The sequence below is a fragment of the Macrotis lagotis genome, chromosome 5, assembly GCF_037893015.1.
Source record: "Macrotis lagotis isolate mMagLag1 chromosome 5, bilby.v1.9.chrom.fasta, whole genome shotgun sequence".
Classification (NCBI taxonomy): domain Eukaryota; kingdom Metazoa; phylum Chordata; class Mammalia; order Peramelemorphia; family Peramelidae; genus Macrotis; species Macrotis lagotis.
This window is the reverse complement of record NC_133662.1, coordinates 241,549,573-241,566,917: the sequence shown is the minus strand read 5'-3', so window position 1 is coordinate 241,566,917 and position 17,345 is coordinate 241,549,573. Positions and strand designations below refer to the sequence as shown.

The 17,345-nt window shown below is 39.7% G+C and overlaps 1 protein-coding gene across 2 annotated transcripts in view; it reads right to left on the bottom strand.

The window, feature by feature from the left end:
* Positions 1-4,262: 4,262 nt before the first annotated feature.
* The window catches only part of GOSR1 (golgi SNAP receptor complex member 1), a 78,262-nt gene continuing 65,179 nt past the window's right edge, over positions 4,263-17,345 (bottom strand). The window contains exons 8-9 of one of the 2 annotated variants that reach the window (XM_074189143.1): positions 10,973-11,055; positions 4,263-9,684 (exon numbers count right to left, since the gene is read on the bottom strand). In XM_074189143.1, coding sequence (XP_074045244.1) covers positions 9,560-9,684; positions 10,973-11,055 — 208 coding nt within the window. In that variant the 3' untranslated portion in view covers positions 4,263-9,559. The remainder of the gene's footprint in view (positions 9,685-10,972; positions 11,056-17,345) is intronic. The other variant, XM_074189142.1, reaches the window with a different exon arrangement.

Genomic DNA, 17,345 nt, shown 5'->3' with positions numbered 1-17,345 from the left:
GGAGGCACTATGAGCTGGGGATGGCCAATCAGAAAAGGTTTCCTGTAGAAGATGTCTTTGATGGAAAATGGAAACCTGTTATGGGGGAGAAGACAGATAAAGCATATGTACCCTCACTTGCAAGGATCCTTTCTTTTAAATTCAGTGCCAAGGTAGAAACTGAGGAGAAGTTGGCATTTGAAACAAATGAGAACAAATAGAAGATTTAACAGTTGAAACAAACAATAGATGCTCTCATTAGGACCACAATGAAATTCAAATCTGGATGAACAGATTCTCTCTTGTTGCAAAGATCTTCAATGGGAGATGTTATGGCTTCCCTGACATTCAATATTAATTGGGCAGGACCAAGAAATAGATTAAATTCAGTTTACATGAAACTTTCTAGAAGTAATTACCACATGGGGCCAAGGGGCAAATCCAGAATCAAGTCATCATTAGGTCCAGGGATGAAGTCTTCTTTTCAATTCTCCATCATTTTTTGAAAAAAGAAAAAACCCAGGTTGGATTTCTATTTCAATATCTCAGTCGATTTCTCATTTGTTCAAAGTGGGGATTCCCTTCCAGAGTATAGACAGCAGCCCAATCATAGATTCCCGTCCTATGCAATTAAAAGGATGTGGCTATCTAGTCCCAAACCTACCTATCTCAGAATACACCCTGAAACGTCCCGAACAAGTGCTCATCCAGGCTCTTGTCCATGCACTCCTGTAAATGTTTCAGAAAGGGTCTACTCAACATTCTCACCCCCAAGCAAAGTTTCTTAGGTCCATGGAGATGAATTTCAAGGAGTTCATGAACTTGTAGGAGGGAAATTACATCTTTTATTTCAATATTATTGGTTTCCTTTAGTAATCATCTGTATTTCATTTTATGCATTTAAAACTATTTTTTCCCCCTGAGGAGTCCAGAGTTTCACTGGCAATCCTTAGATTGCCAAAGGGATCCATGACACAGAAGAGGTTCAGAATTTTTGCCCTAGATGTCTCAACATTACGTGGGTATCAGGGGAGCACATGAGCTGTCCATCTCTTGTTCTCACTAAAGGAGCAGGCAGTTTCCTTTTTTTGGACACACATTTCAATGATGACCTCTTTTATGATGCTTCTCCTACACAATCCTTTATTGGGAACATGTTAATGCTTACTAATACCCCATGTGGCTCTGTTGCCCTTTGGATAACTAATTTGAATTATCCAGAAATGCTAGAATTTAAAGTGGTTTCATTATAGTCTCAAGGTTTTTTTTTTCCTGGACATCTACCTCCATTAAGGAATTGCTTATTTTTACATCACTTCCATTTCTGAATTTATCCCTTTCCACACTGGATTGTTCACCCGAACAATTTTTTACCCAATGTCTCCGATTATTAAAGAGTCTTCTTCTAACACCTTCCCCAACCCCTAATCTCAGATACTCTCTTATCTGTGAGCTGTCCCTTGCAACGAAGATGAAAGAACTGATTTCATAAAAAACAGTGATAACCATGCCTGATGGCATCTTAGAGGAAAATAATTCTAAAGCTGAGCTTACATCATTAGTCATATGCTGCCATAAATGATTGAACAGAACATGAGATGGAAAGTGAATTCAGTTTTATCAATAATTAACTCTCAATATTTTACCAGCATGGAGTTTCCCCACTGCCTATTATCAAGTAAGATTCCAAGTCATTTTCCTTGTATGGACTGGTTTCATCTTCTTTAGAATGGGAGTGAGGCGTAGGGAGGGCTGGGAGTTTTGCGAAATTGTCTCTAAGTTTTACCGACTAACTGTGGATATGCAGTTGGGAAGAGCTTAGGATGTGGACTTGGGATCTGGGTTCAAAATTTAACTCTGTGACCCTTCATCACTTAGCCTGCTTCCTCATCTATAAAATGAGAGGCTTGGACTACATCATAGGTGTCAAACTCAAATCAAAATAGGGGCCATTAATCATACATAAAGAACTCAATAGGTCATATATTGACTTAGAATACCACCTATCAATATTATCTTAGTATTATTTTAGTTTTGTTAAATATTCCCTAATTCCATTTTCATCTGGTTTGCCACACTTGGTTTTATTGTGGGCTACTTGCAGCCCCATAAGTCTATTTGTGACACCTTGAATAAATAAAACTTAAGGACCCTTCCAGCTCTAAGTCTGTGAAAACTACATAATAAAGAGATTACTAAAATTATTTTTTTCATTCGATCAGCTTCAAAATTTCCAAGTGTGAAGTGATTTTCATCTTAATGGGAAGGGGAGGCTCAAAACGATCCTCTCAGAAAAGATGGGGCGAAGGGAACTCCACGGCTATGGATCTAAAAGGGTCGATAGGTCCAGAGGGCCACGATGCTTGCACTGAGGTGGGCCCACTTTATAGCTGCACCTATAATGCAGAATGATGGCCCAAAGACACCGATCTTTCCTCTTCAGTACAAACTGGCTTGTCTCCACTAGACTGGGAGGGCAGCTGACATCAGATGGCAGGACAGAAGCTGGGGAGAAGTGGAGGCAGAGATAGCACCATAGAATACTAAATGTCTTAGAGTGGGAGTGGGGCCATCCACTTTGGTAGTTTCCAGGCCAGCTTTATATAAATGTCAACATGAACCTTAATGAAGTTTTCACAAATGATATGAATGATCAGAGTTCCACCTGAGCCCCTAAATGCTCTGGCACTAACTGGGTGGGTTCATTATATGGTGCTGGTGAGGCATACCCAAGATGTGAAGATCTGTGGATGACCAATGGCAGCAGGCGTGAGGAATTCCCCAGTCACGTGACATGCTCCTCTGTGTGGCTAAAACAGCTTATTTAGGTCAGAAGCTTAACCAAGTTGGCCAGTGGTACCGTTTTGCTAAAATCCACACACAAGACTAACTCAAGTTTTTTCCCTGACTGGAAGAAAAGGAAGGTCTATGGTGTTTGGGTGTGGAAGGCAGACCCTCCACTAACCCTACCATCCTCAAATCAAAGCCAGGGATATCACAGGTCTTTGATAGCAATTCATTCTGGCTTTTAAGAAACAAAATAACCTGTTTCAGTGTCACTTAGAACATTTAAAATTGGTTGGGTTATTCAAGGCCCTGGAGAGAGAAAAGTCAACCTCAAAAGCTTCAACTCCTTTAGACTGATATTATTCCACCTATTATTTCCTTGGATCTACAAATCAACAATTGCTTATTGTGCCAGTAGATGAAGACCAAAGTCCCTGCCCTCAAGTTCATATTTAATGGGGGGAGAAAGTATGGGCAAATTCTGGGTGTCCCAAAATTCTTTTAATAAATTAACAAACTTCGGGGCGGCTAGGTGGCATAGTGGATAAAGCACTGGCCTTGGAGTCAGGAGTACCTGGGTTCAAATCTGGTCTCAGACAGTTAATAATTACCTAGCTGTGTGGCCTTGGGCAAGCCACTCAACCCCATTTGCCTTGCAAAAAAAAAAAAACCTAAAAAAGAAAAAAAAATAAATTAACAAACTTTAACAGCTTAGAACTGTATAAGACTTTTGGGGTACATTGTTTTAAGTATTTATATCTTTATATATACATGCTTTTCTCAATATACACAGCCAGACTTCTAGAAAATAAATACATGGTAATTTGGGGCATCAGAAGGGAGAAGGAACAAGGGAGGTGAATCTGGAGAAGTCTGCACACGAAAATGTTAAGCAAGACTTTTGGGAGGAATAGAGCACCACTTATAAAATCTTTCAGGAAATCACTCATTTGTGTGGTATTTATCCAATCCTACCCATCTTTGAAGTTCCAATTCCTGTCTCAAGTTCCCAAGGGTTCAGAAACACCAGGAGGTTTGTTTCTAAGAGAGAATGTAGTTACCACAGTTAACAGATCTGTGGCACAGGATGCCTCCCTCTCTCCCTCCTCCTTTAAAGATGATCCAGCAGAATGGCAGAAAGAGGATGTGAAATCAAAAAATGTTAATCAACAGAAGAAAATGGCCTAGATCTAGGGCTCCAGATCTAGGCCTTGGTACTCTAACCTTCTCAAAAGGCTTAAAGCATATGAAAATGTATTGTCCAGGAATGATTTCAGTATCTACCTGTAGGGAGATAGTCTTACATTTCCTCCCAAGGTTCCTTTCATTCACAGAATTTAATGATTACTTGTGATGTCTCTTGGATTATGTTAATGTAGTTAACAAAGAGTTAACTTGCTAGTTCGCATGTGTGATTGAGGTCCTAAAAGCTTTTTTGTTTGTTTGTTTTGGGTTTGGGCCAGTGCTCTATCCACTGCACCGCTTAGCTGCCCCGTTACACAACTATTTCAAGGACATCTTCAGTATCAGCATTAGTTTGATTAAAAAAAATCTATGATATACATAGATATTTCCTGCCTTCTAGAAGCTTCAAATTGGGACATTACAAAGAAGCTAGAAACAGATATGTTTAAAAATAACTAGGACACTAAAGTCAAGTGTGCTTAGCAAGATGGGATGGGAGAGTGAGTCCTGGCCGTTGAAGGCCAAGAGGAACACTACTCTACAACTAATTCGGGGATATTCCTTAAGGAGATGAACAAAGCACAGGAGGAGGGAGTCAGTTAACTGGGATAGCAAGATGAACAAATGAAGTTCTAAGAAGTAGAGGGAATGGGCAGGGAATGTCAGTTGGGAACACAAGAAATTTGATGCTTTCAAAAAGGGAAGCGGGATCTTAGTTCTGACCCATATGAGAACCTGGAAGACGACCTTATTCTTCCCAAATTCTAACATTCAAGTTCCCCAACACTGAGTTTTCAAGTTGATGTGAAGTTTTCCTTCACCTCTAGTAGCAAAACATGAATAGAAGGCTAATGAAGAATCTGAATTACTTTTCTAGGGGCAGAATGGGGTAGTGGATAGGAGGTTGGTCTTAAGAATCCAGAAATCCTGGACCAGATGGGAGATCCAAATTTGAATTCTGATTTAGTCACCTAAAAGTTGTATAACCTCTGGCAAGTTGCTTAATCTGTCTGGGTCTCCTTTCCTCCTCTGCAGAAGGGGTTTATAGAATACTTTTGGGACTAGTCTGAGGGTCCTTGTGAGGTGCAGGTGAAGTAATGTTTATAAATCTTCAACTGTTATGCAAATGTCAGCCATACTGCTGCTGGTAATCTTTCATTCAGTAATTTTGGGATCTTTTGAGAAAGGTTTATCATCAATTATGTAGTGGTCGTTCCCAAATTTCTTCAATAATTGATGTTCCAGGACCCTAAAATTAAAAACTCATAGTACAACCAGTTAGAATTCTAGTTTATTATTAAATTACATAACAAAGCTTTTTCTATACAGACAGAAAATGCACATTAGATGAGAATAAAAATTAATTACAAATACAATAATATAGGTTCCAATAAGCTATTTTAAAAGAAAAATAGAAAGTGCAACTGGAAAAGAATAGACAAGAGTTTTGTATTGGCATTTTTCATGAGGAAACATCTTTCATCCTGGTGATGTATGATGGTAACTGATTCTCTTCCCTTTTAAGAGCTGAAAGAATGGAAGCAAATGCAAAGGCCTCCGTACCTGGATGAGATAGATCTAGGGTACAGAGAAAGTCACCAAAGACTCAAAATATGGCTCAGCTTTGTCTTAATTTCTGATTCCACAAACAGTCTTGGTACACTTTTGGCCCGTGGTACAAGTTTCACCTTCAGAAAGATTCAAATTTGGTGGTCCATTCAATAGAACTGGTCTACAAAGTTGGGTATCTTTCTATTACGAGTTTAAAGAGACAAAGTGACTCCTAGCACAGAGGATGGTACACAGTTCCTGGAGTTTTTGGCGAAGTTACATCTGCCATAGAAGTCAATGTTGCTTTGGTTGGGTACACAAGAGGCAATGTCCTTAGGGACAAGTCACGTAAGAATCCTTGGTGGTCATCAATTATTTGGTGAACTGTAATTACTTGTTAATAATCTAACAATAAATAAGGCCAATCTAGGCTGAATGTTCTATTCCTTTCCATTGCTGGCTGACATAAAAAATAAATCTAGCTAAAGAAAACTAGTTCGCATGTGTGATTGAGGTCCTTCAATTTTTAAAATGCTGCAGTTTGAAAATATAACAAGATTAAGCCTCTTTCTTGACAGAAATAGGTACTCAATTCCTACTGCCTTAAGTCCAATTGTTTAATAGGATATATTTAGTAGTGTCCAATACTAAAGAGAAGTTATGATTATGTCTGATCTCCCACATAAAAAAAGCTAGTGACCCCACAGGGTTTTTCTTGCCATATTCTGTCTCCCTTCTCAGAGTTTCTCTTCCACAAACACAGCAATAATTGCCATGAACCTACTTTCCTTACTGGGAAAGCCTTCCTTACACTTGAACCTAAAAGTCAACAGGCAGAAAGGAGGAAAGAACAGGGGCAGAAAAGCCCTTTTCTGACAATGCAAAGACATGGCAGCTAAGTAGTGGAGTGGAGAGCATGGGCATGGGTGGCAGCTGGTTTGGTTTCAAGTCCTATACTCCTGTCAGTGTTATCCTGGGCAATCACTGCACTTCTCTGGCCCCCAGCATCTTCTCTCTATCTGTAAAATGAAAAAGGACTCTTTCCACTCTAAATCTCTAACTCATCCTATGAAAAATAAAATAATGTATTTTACACTTTACCTCATTCACATATGAATGGAAAATTATCAGGACAAAATGCCAAAAGCCCCTGGAGCTGATGACTTGAATTACAAAAGAACCAAGCAGTTTTTAATTAAACATTTTACTAAGATAGCAATAAACCAAAAGAAAAAAAAACTTATCTTTTGGAATTTCCTGGCCTTCTGCACCATTTCTGTTGCCTTGCTTTCTCATCTTGACAGTGAATTAGGGGCAGTTCTGAATGTCTGATTGCTAGTAAAACAGAATAGAGAAAGATTCATGGCACTGGATGCTTCTTCCCCAAAGCATCAAGTGACAAAATCTTTTTGGCAGAGAAGTAGGATTTCATAATTGGCCCTTTTCTTCTCAACAAGAATACAACACCAGGCAAAAGACACAAATTTAAAGACAAGGGCACAGACTGCAGGGCTCAGTGTGCAAAAATTGCTTCCCTTTTTATCTCTACTAAAAGACGGCAGAAAGCACGCAGCACTAGTAGTCGTTGAGGAGCTGGGGTTCTGCCATTGCCTTGCTGGATGACCTCTTAGCTTCTCTGATTTGGATGAGAGTCAGGGTCCCTTTTCAAACCTCTCTTCTATGAAACTGTTGGTGTTGGTAGCGGTTTTTTTGGGGGGAGGTCTTTCTGGAGAATGTAGGACTATGTTAAATAAAGACACCACAGAAACCCTGATGATAATGAGGCATGTCCAGTCTTAGCAAAACAAACAACAGTCTTAATGGATCACAGGGGTTTTGGGGTGGCAAGGAGTTGGGAAGGGAAAGTTACAAAATAAAATTCAATAGAAATAATCACTAAAGAAACAATGGGCACCTGTCAGAAATTCTATTCCTTCATATATGCATCACCCTGATTTTAAAGGTTAAATAGTTAACAAAATCTATTCTTTATTTAACTATAGTAAGCAAGATTATTTTTTATAATAGTTTGATTCTCATACAATTAGATTTAATGAATGCACCAAATAATCAGACCAGTAAAAAGACTGGTTATATAATTAAATAAATAACTTTATTTTATGATACTGCAGATTTTATAAATGCCAACTGTAGAGTAACCCAAAATTCTATAAACTCTAGTTGGGACACAATCACCAACTGAGGCCCTTTGAAAAAAAATCAAAGATATTATGTGTCAGGGGAGCTCTGATCTCCCAACAGAGAGAATTTAATTAAAGAATTAACTTCCCTGATCCTTCAGACTTCATGGAGGGAAAACTAATTTTCTTTCAAATCAAGGGCATCCCCAATCAATGAAGTGATCAACCCATACATAGAAAAATAAACCCCATAATTTAAAAATATTCTCATTACATTCCCTTCCAATCCAGAAGGCAATAGAACTTCGACATAGAAAAAAAAAACCACTGCAGTCTTTGTATCATATCACACCAGTGTGTCATTCAAGACATAAGACTCTACTCAGGTCACAGGAACAATATAATCTACACACCATGAGGTGGTTGTATCACTACATCCAAAGTTCTTTTAGTCCTTCCAGAGGAACCCAGAGAATGAATTTGAAACTCCATTGGTTTAAAGCAGCCTTTTTTCCAGGAAAGGAACACAGATGTTGGGCAAGTATCCACATTGCATATGATCACAATCATTACCAAGATGGGGAATTAATTCTCAGGAGGACTGATCTGATCAAATGATTGAACTCTTAAAAGAATACTCATGGAAAGTTTATGATTTTGTCAGTGACGGGCAGAAGACAGGAGCAGGCAAAAGTAGATTTTGCAATATGTATGTTGAACAAAGAACATCCTGAAGGTTCAGAACCCTTTAACAGATGGGATCTTCTACATTAAGATGGTCACAGGGTGACCTCACACAGCAGGAGCAAGAAGTTGGGTCAGATGCATAGAGGATGGTGTGGAGCTCTTTGATTGATTTTGTTCCCATATGACAAGAGTTCAAGATGGAGCATGGCTGACTGCAAACTGGATCATACCCTTCCTCAGTGACACACATATGCCAATTCTGACTCAGGGGGGCCTGGGATATGTAATAGTTTGGGGGACTTTTGAAAGCTGGCTGAGGTAATCTAATTTTCTCATTTCATAGTGGAGTTTTGATTTCTTTCTACTTTCAAAGCAGAAAACATTAATTCAATTAAAAAAAAAGACCAAAGTCAAAACAATAAACAATTTTTAAAAAACTGTCTTTTTTTCAAAGATTTTTAGATGACTACCAGTGCATCAAAGCATATATACCAAGAACTCTTCTATCACTGCAGCATGCTCATAATTGGAACAAATATTCTGCTGCATTTCAATCAGGGCAACAATCTGAGTCTTCCTTATGCCTAAATGAGACTAGCTCCCAAAAGTCCCCTAAACTAGATATATGCTCAACAAAATAGTCAGATTAGTTTCTGTGCAAATTGAGTTATCTTTGAATGTTTTAAAAAAAGAATCTGAAGACATAAGAGTAGAAATCTACAGCACAGATGACATAGAATGATCTGTGACCGTTCACTACAAATTAAAAAAAAAAGCTGCATCCATTCACCAACCATTCCTGATGGCTTAAAGCTGCAATACCTTGATCACAGGTCAAAAAAGTCTGAGATCAGGACTTCAGGGGAACATTCTACTGATGACACTCAAGGTTTAGATGTACTTTTCTTTTAGTGAAGAATCACCAGTTTCCATCATAAAACACACTTTTTTTCCTTAAGATGTTTACTTACCTCATAGAGAGACACAAAGGATTGAAAACATTTCTTGGTTTGGTTTTGAAACAAAAAGGAGATAAATTTTGGTGAAGAGGACACAAACATTGCAGCTTCAGCCCCAACCTGGACCAGCACCACAGCCTCTCATAGGCCCTAAATAACGTGATGATGGTCAACAACTCCCCAGGTCTGTCCAAATCTCCTTCCTACTGTTCTGTAACCGGAATCAACTCAAGGAAGTGGTGGTTGTCAAGAGTCTCTAGAGAATGTCCATTAGTGGAAAGCATACAGCAACAAGAGGATGGTGCAGACGCCAACGACACCACCCAGGATGAGGGAATCTCGGCGTTTGCGCAGGTTGATCCGCTGGATTAAGCTGTTCACCGCAGGAAAACGATCTGGGGAAAACTCCTGTTAAGGTCATATGACAAAGGAGGCCCCTGGGAAAAGCCAAGAAAGGTTACCCTGACCAGCATAGAATATCAGCAGATGGTCCCAAGCACAGGTAGAGCAAAGAAAAGCACAAAGAGCAGAGACTGGTCCAACCCTGTTGAACAAGCACAGTGGAAATCTGTGTTTTCTGTGACCTGGCAAGGAGAGCAGGAAGCAGCCAGGCAAGTCCCTCTCTCTGATCATCCTCCACCCACTGTTCTCTTCCTAGACTAAAAAATGATGTGGGGGTAGAAGAAGAGGGTCTTATTCATCCTTGCATCTCCTCAAATACTAACAGTGTCCTATATACTATAATGCCAGGCAAAGAAGGCACTTAATAAATATAATTTAACAAATTAATATTTCTGAAATAGAATGCTTCAGAACAATATTTTGCTTTTGGAAATAAAAGGAACAGCAATATTCTGAATTTTAAACAATAAATTAAACATGATGTTAAATTTAAATAGCATGAATTAGTGAGATGATGGAATCCACTGCTCTAGAAAATGGTGTGCTTTTCCCTCAAGGATGTACTGAAGAGTCCCTTAGTGGTCAGCAAGAGTTAATGATTTTCTCTGCTTTCTAAGTTATTCAAGAGACTAACTTAGACATTAGGGAGAAAAAGGTTTATTAATCTGCCCTCATTTAATGTCTTATTTTTCAATCTCTTGATGTACTTCACTCTAATTAAGACTAGGAAATGCGGAATAAAAAAAGTGAAAAGTCACCACTAATCTGCAGTGGAATCGAACACCACTCACTGAGGTGGCTTTATCAAACAGGCAGAAGAGGTTTCCTTGTTAGAGTGCGTGCACGCGCACGCTCGCGCGTGCACACACACACGCACACACACACACCTGTGTGTACAGCTGTCTTTCTCTTAATTCTCTGCCAGTGATTTGTTTTGTAAGAGACAAAGAAGCAAGCAACATGCAATTTAGATGATCATGTCTGACATTAATGGTTTTACTATTCTGAAACTTTAAATGCAAAATTAATGTAAGCTAGTGAATAATTTTCAAATTTATCCTGCTTTCTTTCCCCTAAGCCCATTTATCCACAGCACAATGTTCAATCACTCATGCAATTTCTCTTAGGGAGATGAGACAGATTCGCATAATCTTTCACAAAGTAGGAGTGCAGTTAGTATTTACACAATGTGACTACTGAATGTCTTCCCATGCTACTGATGAATGTGGCCATGCCAGAAAGCATAAATAAACATGGTTGTCAAACTCTCCCAAAGGATACTGGCCAATGTGTTCATCCTGCTCTGTATAGACTTCAACATTCCTCTCTGGGATGTCATATTTTCTTTCGTTGCCATTGCAATGCTGAAAAGGGCATGGGAGAGAGAAGAAAATTAAATCACTAGTGAGGACATTCAATTCTATTAGCTATAAAAGGAACACCAACTAATTATCACAGTATGTACTGCCTTGGAAAGAGATGGCTGAAAGGAAGGCAAACACTACCTTCCCAAACTACCTTCTTCCTGCTGTTCTTTTCTCTGATAATCTTTAATGATCATTCGGTTCTTACTGATCTCCTTTCACATCTTGCTATGTACAAAGAACATTTAATGTGAAAAATAGAGTCACGATAACAGGTAACTCAGACATTGACAGCAAAGCTTCAAAATGTTGGGAAAAGTCACATGGAATGATAGAGGAGTAGGAGAGTTGGGAAGGCCTGGGTTCCAATCCTGATTCAGATTCCCTGGGCAAGTCACTTAACCACCCTATAAAAACAAGAGGGTTAAGATTTCATGGCCTACAAGGTTCTTTCCAGTTCTAGATTCAACTTACAAAGCACTGGTTCAGCTCACTGTGTAAGGCTTTCCCTCAGAGGGAATTATTTATGCCAACAAAACCCACAGGTCTACTTCAAAAAAAGGGATATTTAGTTTTTTTTCAAAATGCATGAGAGAATTTTGGGAAGCAGAGAAGAATTATGTACTTTCTAGTTAAAGCCTAAAAGTGAATTTATTATTCATGATATTCTACATCTTATATAAGGATTGTATTCTAAATTCTAAAGTGGGTTACTTGAAAATTTGGATCATATTTAGATGACTAAATAATGGTCAGATTCCAAGGGAAGTTCACAACTGTCTATTTAACCTATGTTGTGGCTTGGATTTTCGAGCCCTCAATCTCTTGGCAGCCTTGGGATCAGGAACTGAATAAAGGTGCCTGGGTCTGGCAGATCCCAAAGGGATCCTGAGGGAGAGATAGAAAAGGCAGTGAGGATGGGGAAAAAGGAGTCAAATAGGGCTGTGGGTTGGCAAAGAGCCATTCATTTGAACAACTTATTCCTTAGCCTGGCATTTATTATTTCACAAATTGCCTAGATAAGAGACAGATATTGAAGGTGAGGTTCCTTTACTTACTGAGCAGCCCAGTACTTTTTATTCCCCTACAATAATATGGGGAACTCCACTTGAGCATGAATGCTAGATGATAATAAGGCAAACCCTGAAACCCTGACATGATACTAGAGCACATCTTTCTCTGATACACAGGAAGCCACTGTTGCTTTCTCCCTAGGAGGTAGCTGGGGCTAGGGAGTTGGGAGAACTTTCTCCTTTTTGTAGGTTTTCCACAACCATTAAGTTTTGTTTCCACAAACCATCACACTTTACTTACCTGACCCTCTCAGGGCAACCCTCAATCTTTGGACAACTATCTGTGCCATACTTGTGTCACTCTCTGGCTCCCTTGGAGAATCTTCTCTTCTTCACTTCTATTCCAATTTGGGCCTTTCTCTACTTGTCTTACAAGTAGGATGATCATGACAGTAAGATACTGAATTTATTGCATCCTTTTAAAAAGTAAAGGGGGTGGTGGTGGTGGCTAGATGGTGCAGTGGATAAAGCACCAGCCCTGGAGTCAGGAGGACCTGAGTTCAAATCCGACCTCAGACACTTAATAATGACCTAGCTGTATGGCCTTGGGCAAGCCACTTAACCCCATAGCCTTGCAAAAAAAAAAAAGTAAAGGGGTAAGAATCTGTGATTTCATGTATGTTCAGAAAAGTGTTTGTGGAAGTCTGTTAAATTCAAAATAAAAACATCTAAATCCTGGCTCATAATATAAACAAATGTTAACCTGATCTAAGAGCTCCGGGTTTGGAGTTGCCATTACTAGGCCAAGTCCTGATAATACTTCCCTTATGGAAATATATAATGATCCTAAGTAAGTTACACAAGAGTACTGATCACAAGGTACTGAAATATTTAGGAGAAGGGAGACTGGAGGCCTGGCCTCACTTAGGAATGCTTGGAAATCCTGAAACCCTCCTTGCCCCAGGTGATGGATAATAAGGGACCAGGACTCACTGCAAGGCTCTACAGGCACAGAATTCCCCAGTATGGTCTCAGGAGCTTCCATTCCCACTGAGTGCTGTGTTTAGAGTTTCCTTTTGTTCCCCTTTCCTCCTCAGTCCCCTACCACTTGAGGATTGCAGTCCTGGTCCCTCTGCCTGGGGGGGGGGGGGCCTGACCAAGGCCAGGTCTGAGACCATAGCACTGTTGGTGGGAAAGGAAGAGGGACAAGAGAGGGGAGGAAATGTGCTGGGCAGTATATCATACTGAAGAATGACTGCATTGAGTGCACAAACCACTCACTGACTGTGGCCCAGGGTTAGCAGTAGTCTAAGAACCATAAGGTACAGGAGATCTGGAATTAGAAGGAAATTCAGAAGTTCCTGGCACAGTTATCTTATTTTACAAATGAGGAAATGGAGATGCAGGAAGATGACAGTGAGCCAGAGGACCTAGACTCAGATTCAGAGCTCTTTTAATGAGCGCACCATGTAACCCTGAGGAGTGGAAGGGCAAATAAGCATGCCACAACCCACGAGGGATCAAGGACGGAAAGAAAGGAGGGGACTGGAAGTTTATGTAAATATGGTCGTCCCCCACCAGTCAGATATAAGAGGTTTTACCCAGGATTGAGAGACAGGAGTTCCAGTGTCTGATAATTCCTTATCCTCGACTCCCAGAAACCCATTCTGTGGAGACCAGGGGGCTCTCCCCAGTCTATCTACCCACAGGAGGAGGAATTCATGTTCCTGGCAGCCCAAACTAGAACTCCAAAACCATTCTCCCTTAGAAATACTGACACTGGTGGTGAAATTAAAGATTATTAGACCCAGACTACATTTCAGTCATATTCCCAAACATACAGGCTTATATATGAACTTCTCTGTTCAGAAGTCGGGGACTGCCTATGTGTCCTGAGCACTTAATATAACAAAGACACTGGACATCTTCTAGTTTAGAAGATGCAGCTGTGCTCCCCCCTCTTCTGAAGCCTCATCACCTTGGGTTCAGGAAAGTCAGGTCAAGACAATCCAAGTTCTTCTCTACCCTACAGCAAACTAGAAAGGCTTCAAGTCTACACCCAATGATGAGCTAAGCCCAGGAAGGCTAACCACTAGAGAGCTGGCCACCAAGCAATGGGATTTTTGGGTGCAGAAGACACAAATCTGCACTGGTAAAGAGAGGATCACAAAGGCTGCACACCAAGCTGCCTGGAAAGCACTGGGCTGGCTTCAAATCCTAGAGCTCCTGACTTCCTAACAAAAAATATGAGTCAAAGCAACTGCATGTTCTTATCTGACTCCCAAAGGACCCCTGACTGACCCAATCTGATGAAGGGCAGAAAGATGGAACAGTTCTCTTGACTTTGAGAGAACTGGAGTTCACACTCTTTGTAGCCAGCTTCAAAACAGTTTGTTCTCCAGATACTATTTTCTCTAGATCTAGGTATTCAATTCAACCTGCTGGGTTACATTTTAAAATTAGGTTTTACTGGATTTAAACATGTAAAAGTCTTGGTTGGCTGATTGGCAGGCTGACTGAACTTGGCCCTTGGGCTACATAGATCACGCATCTCCTGGTATGTGGTTACCAGGCCCCATGTAAGCAGGCAACAACCTTCACTCACCGTACACACCCCACAATGAATCTCAGTGGCACCAGATGACAGAATTTGCAAATTATATTCTCTATAAATAAAGCAGTGAGGAGGTGCTAGAGTGTGCAGAGCCCCAGGTCTGGAGTCAAGGATGACTCCTTTTCCTGAGTTCAAATTTGGCCTCAGACAATTACTGGCTGTGTGCCCTTGTGGGCAAGTCACTTGATCTCCTGCCTCAGTTTGCTCATCTCTAAAATGAGTTGTAGAAGGAAATGGCAAATGGCTCCAGTAGATTTGCTAAGAAAACCCCAAATGGCATCTTCAAGAGTTGGGCACGAATGAAAAACTATTAAACAACAAAAAAAATTCTCTATAAATACACTGGTTTAGGTGCAACATTCTCTTTACTAATAGAGAAAAACAAAGAAAAAACTATGAATTATAAATGTAGTTTCCTTTGTTAGTAAAAGTTCAATAGAATACATACAATATTTGTCTAATTAGGTATGGCCATGTCACAATTTGATACAATTAAAATGTGCTTTTAAATTGAATACTTCTTATGAAGTCTTTCAAATAGGCAAAATGATTTCTCATAAAACAATATCTGGCTGACAAATTTTATGTCAAGTCTGAAGTCAAAGTTCCTATCTGTAAAATGGGGACATTCCCACCTGCACACCTTCACTGTCTCCCAAGTGGATATGGTAAAGAGTTAGTTTTGTTTTTTATTCCAGAAAAGCACTCTGCATTCCTTGGAGAATAGATACTCTCATCCTATATTATATAGTCCTGTTGAATATGCATGACTTCCAATATACTGGAAGTATACTCCAATGCCTTTTTCCTTCTCATTCCATCATCTGGAATCAAGCTGAGTCAAATCTACACTAGTTTTGCTATTTCAAGGTCAGAGAATCAGACACAAAATACCCACTCCAAAGACTGCAAGATGCTTTTAAAAACAATCAATCGTTAATGTGGTTACGAGAACTTCTACTTTCTTACTTGCTACCCTGTCATCTGATTTTAATTTTCAACTTGAGCTAAATAATGATAGTTATCATTTATGGTTTTTGTCCTGGGAGGATTCTATAGTCAGAACTGATAAAAAAAAAAGTTCGTTGATAAGTGATAGCAGTTCTAAGTTACTGATACTGGAATTCAGCTTTAGTTCAACATATACTTTTTTTCTTTCTTTCAGTATTTGCAAGGCAATGGGGTTCAGTGGCTTGCCCAAGGCCACACAGCTAGGTCATTATTAAGTGTCTGAGGCTGGATTTGAACTCAGGTTCTCCTGACTCCAGGGCTGGTGCTCTATCCACTACACCACCTAGCTGCCCCAACATATACTTTTAAAATAAACAGAGGTAACTATTAGGATAAAGAAATAACCAAAAGAAAAAGTGAAATTTGGTTCTATTTTTTAGGAATTACTATCATGTGGTAGTTGGTTAAATTCTACTTATATATCTTGCTGTCCCATAAAGAAGACCCTCCATCTCTTGGCTCCAGGCATTTTTCTGGCTGTCCTCCCCAAACCTGCAATGCTTTCTCCTCAGATTTCTTTATTCTACATATTATATTTTGTACATATTGCTGATAGTAGAAATTTTTTTAAAGTATGCTAAATAAAATTTTTAATTAGGAAAAAATAACTTCAAAGGTTTCCACATTTTCATTGGATCACAGTCCCAAGAGCTGGAAGGCCTTAGAGGTCATTAAACAAACACAATCTGTTTTACAGATGAGGAACCTGAGACCCAGAAAGATTAAAGAATTTGCCCAATAGCCTAGGATAACCTCAGGTCTTTTGACTATCAATCCAGTGTTCTCACTTAGTGCTTAATTCATCAGTCAACCAGGGTTTACTAAAATGGGGAGCTCAAATAGGGGAGAGTGTTGTCACAAAACCCCAGAGAACAGAGTATCCAGGGAAGTGGCTGGCAGTGTCAAATCAAATCAGTACAAGTCAGATAAAATGTGGACCAAAGAAAAATACCATCAACTGGGACAACTGAGTGATGAAGTTGGAAGCCAGCCGCAAAGGGTTTAGGAACGAGTGAAGATGGACAGGCAAGAGGTGCAGACAGCTTTTTAAGTTTAGCTGAGTATAATGAATAATAATCAGTAGAGAAGATAGGATCCACTTAAAGTTTTCTAATTGTGGGGGAGGATTTTGGTATGTTTTGGGGAAGCATGAAGGAAATAGTAGATAGGAAGAAGTTAAATAATGAAGAGAAGATAACTGAGGAGCAATCTGCTGGAGAAGCTGGGAAAGCAGAGAAGGGGCTGGTAAGAAGGGCCCATTTCATTAGAGACTATGGCAAAGGAGGAGAAACTGAAAGACAATGTTTTTTTTTTATTTTTTTTTCAAGGCAATGGGGTTAAGTGGCTTGCCCAAGGCCACACAGCTAGGTAATTATTAAGTGTCTGAGGTCAAATTTGAATCCAGGTGCTCCTGACTCCAAGGCCAGTGCTCTATCCACTGCTGCTCCACCTAGCCACCCCCTGAAAGACAATGTTAATGGATTTTGAGAATAGGGAACCAATCAGTGAAGAATAAAAGAATGCTCTTCTGAAGGGAGGGAGGGCCTTAAGTAGAATAGCAAGAATGTATACTGTATATAAGCATAGTCATGTGGTTTATTTCAGTTCCATCCAACAACATGAGAGCAGCTGAGAAGGGGTTTGAGGAATAC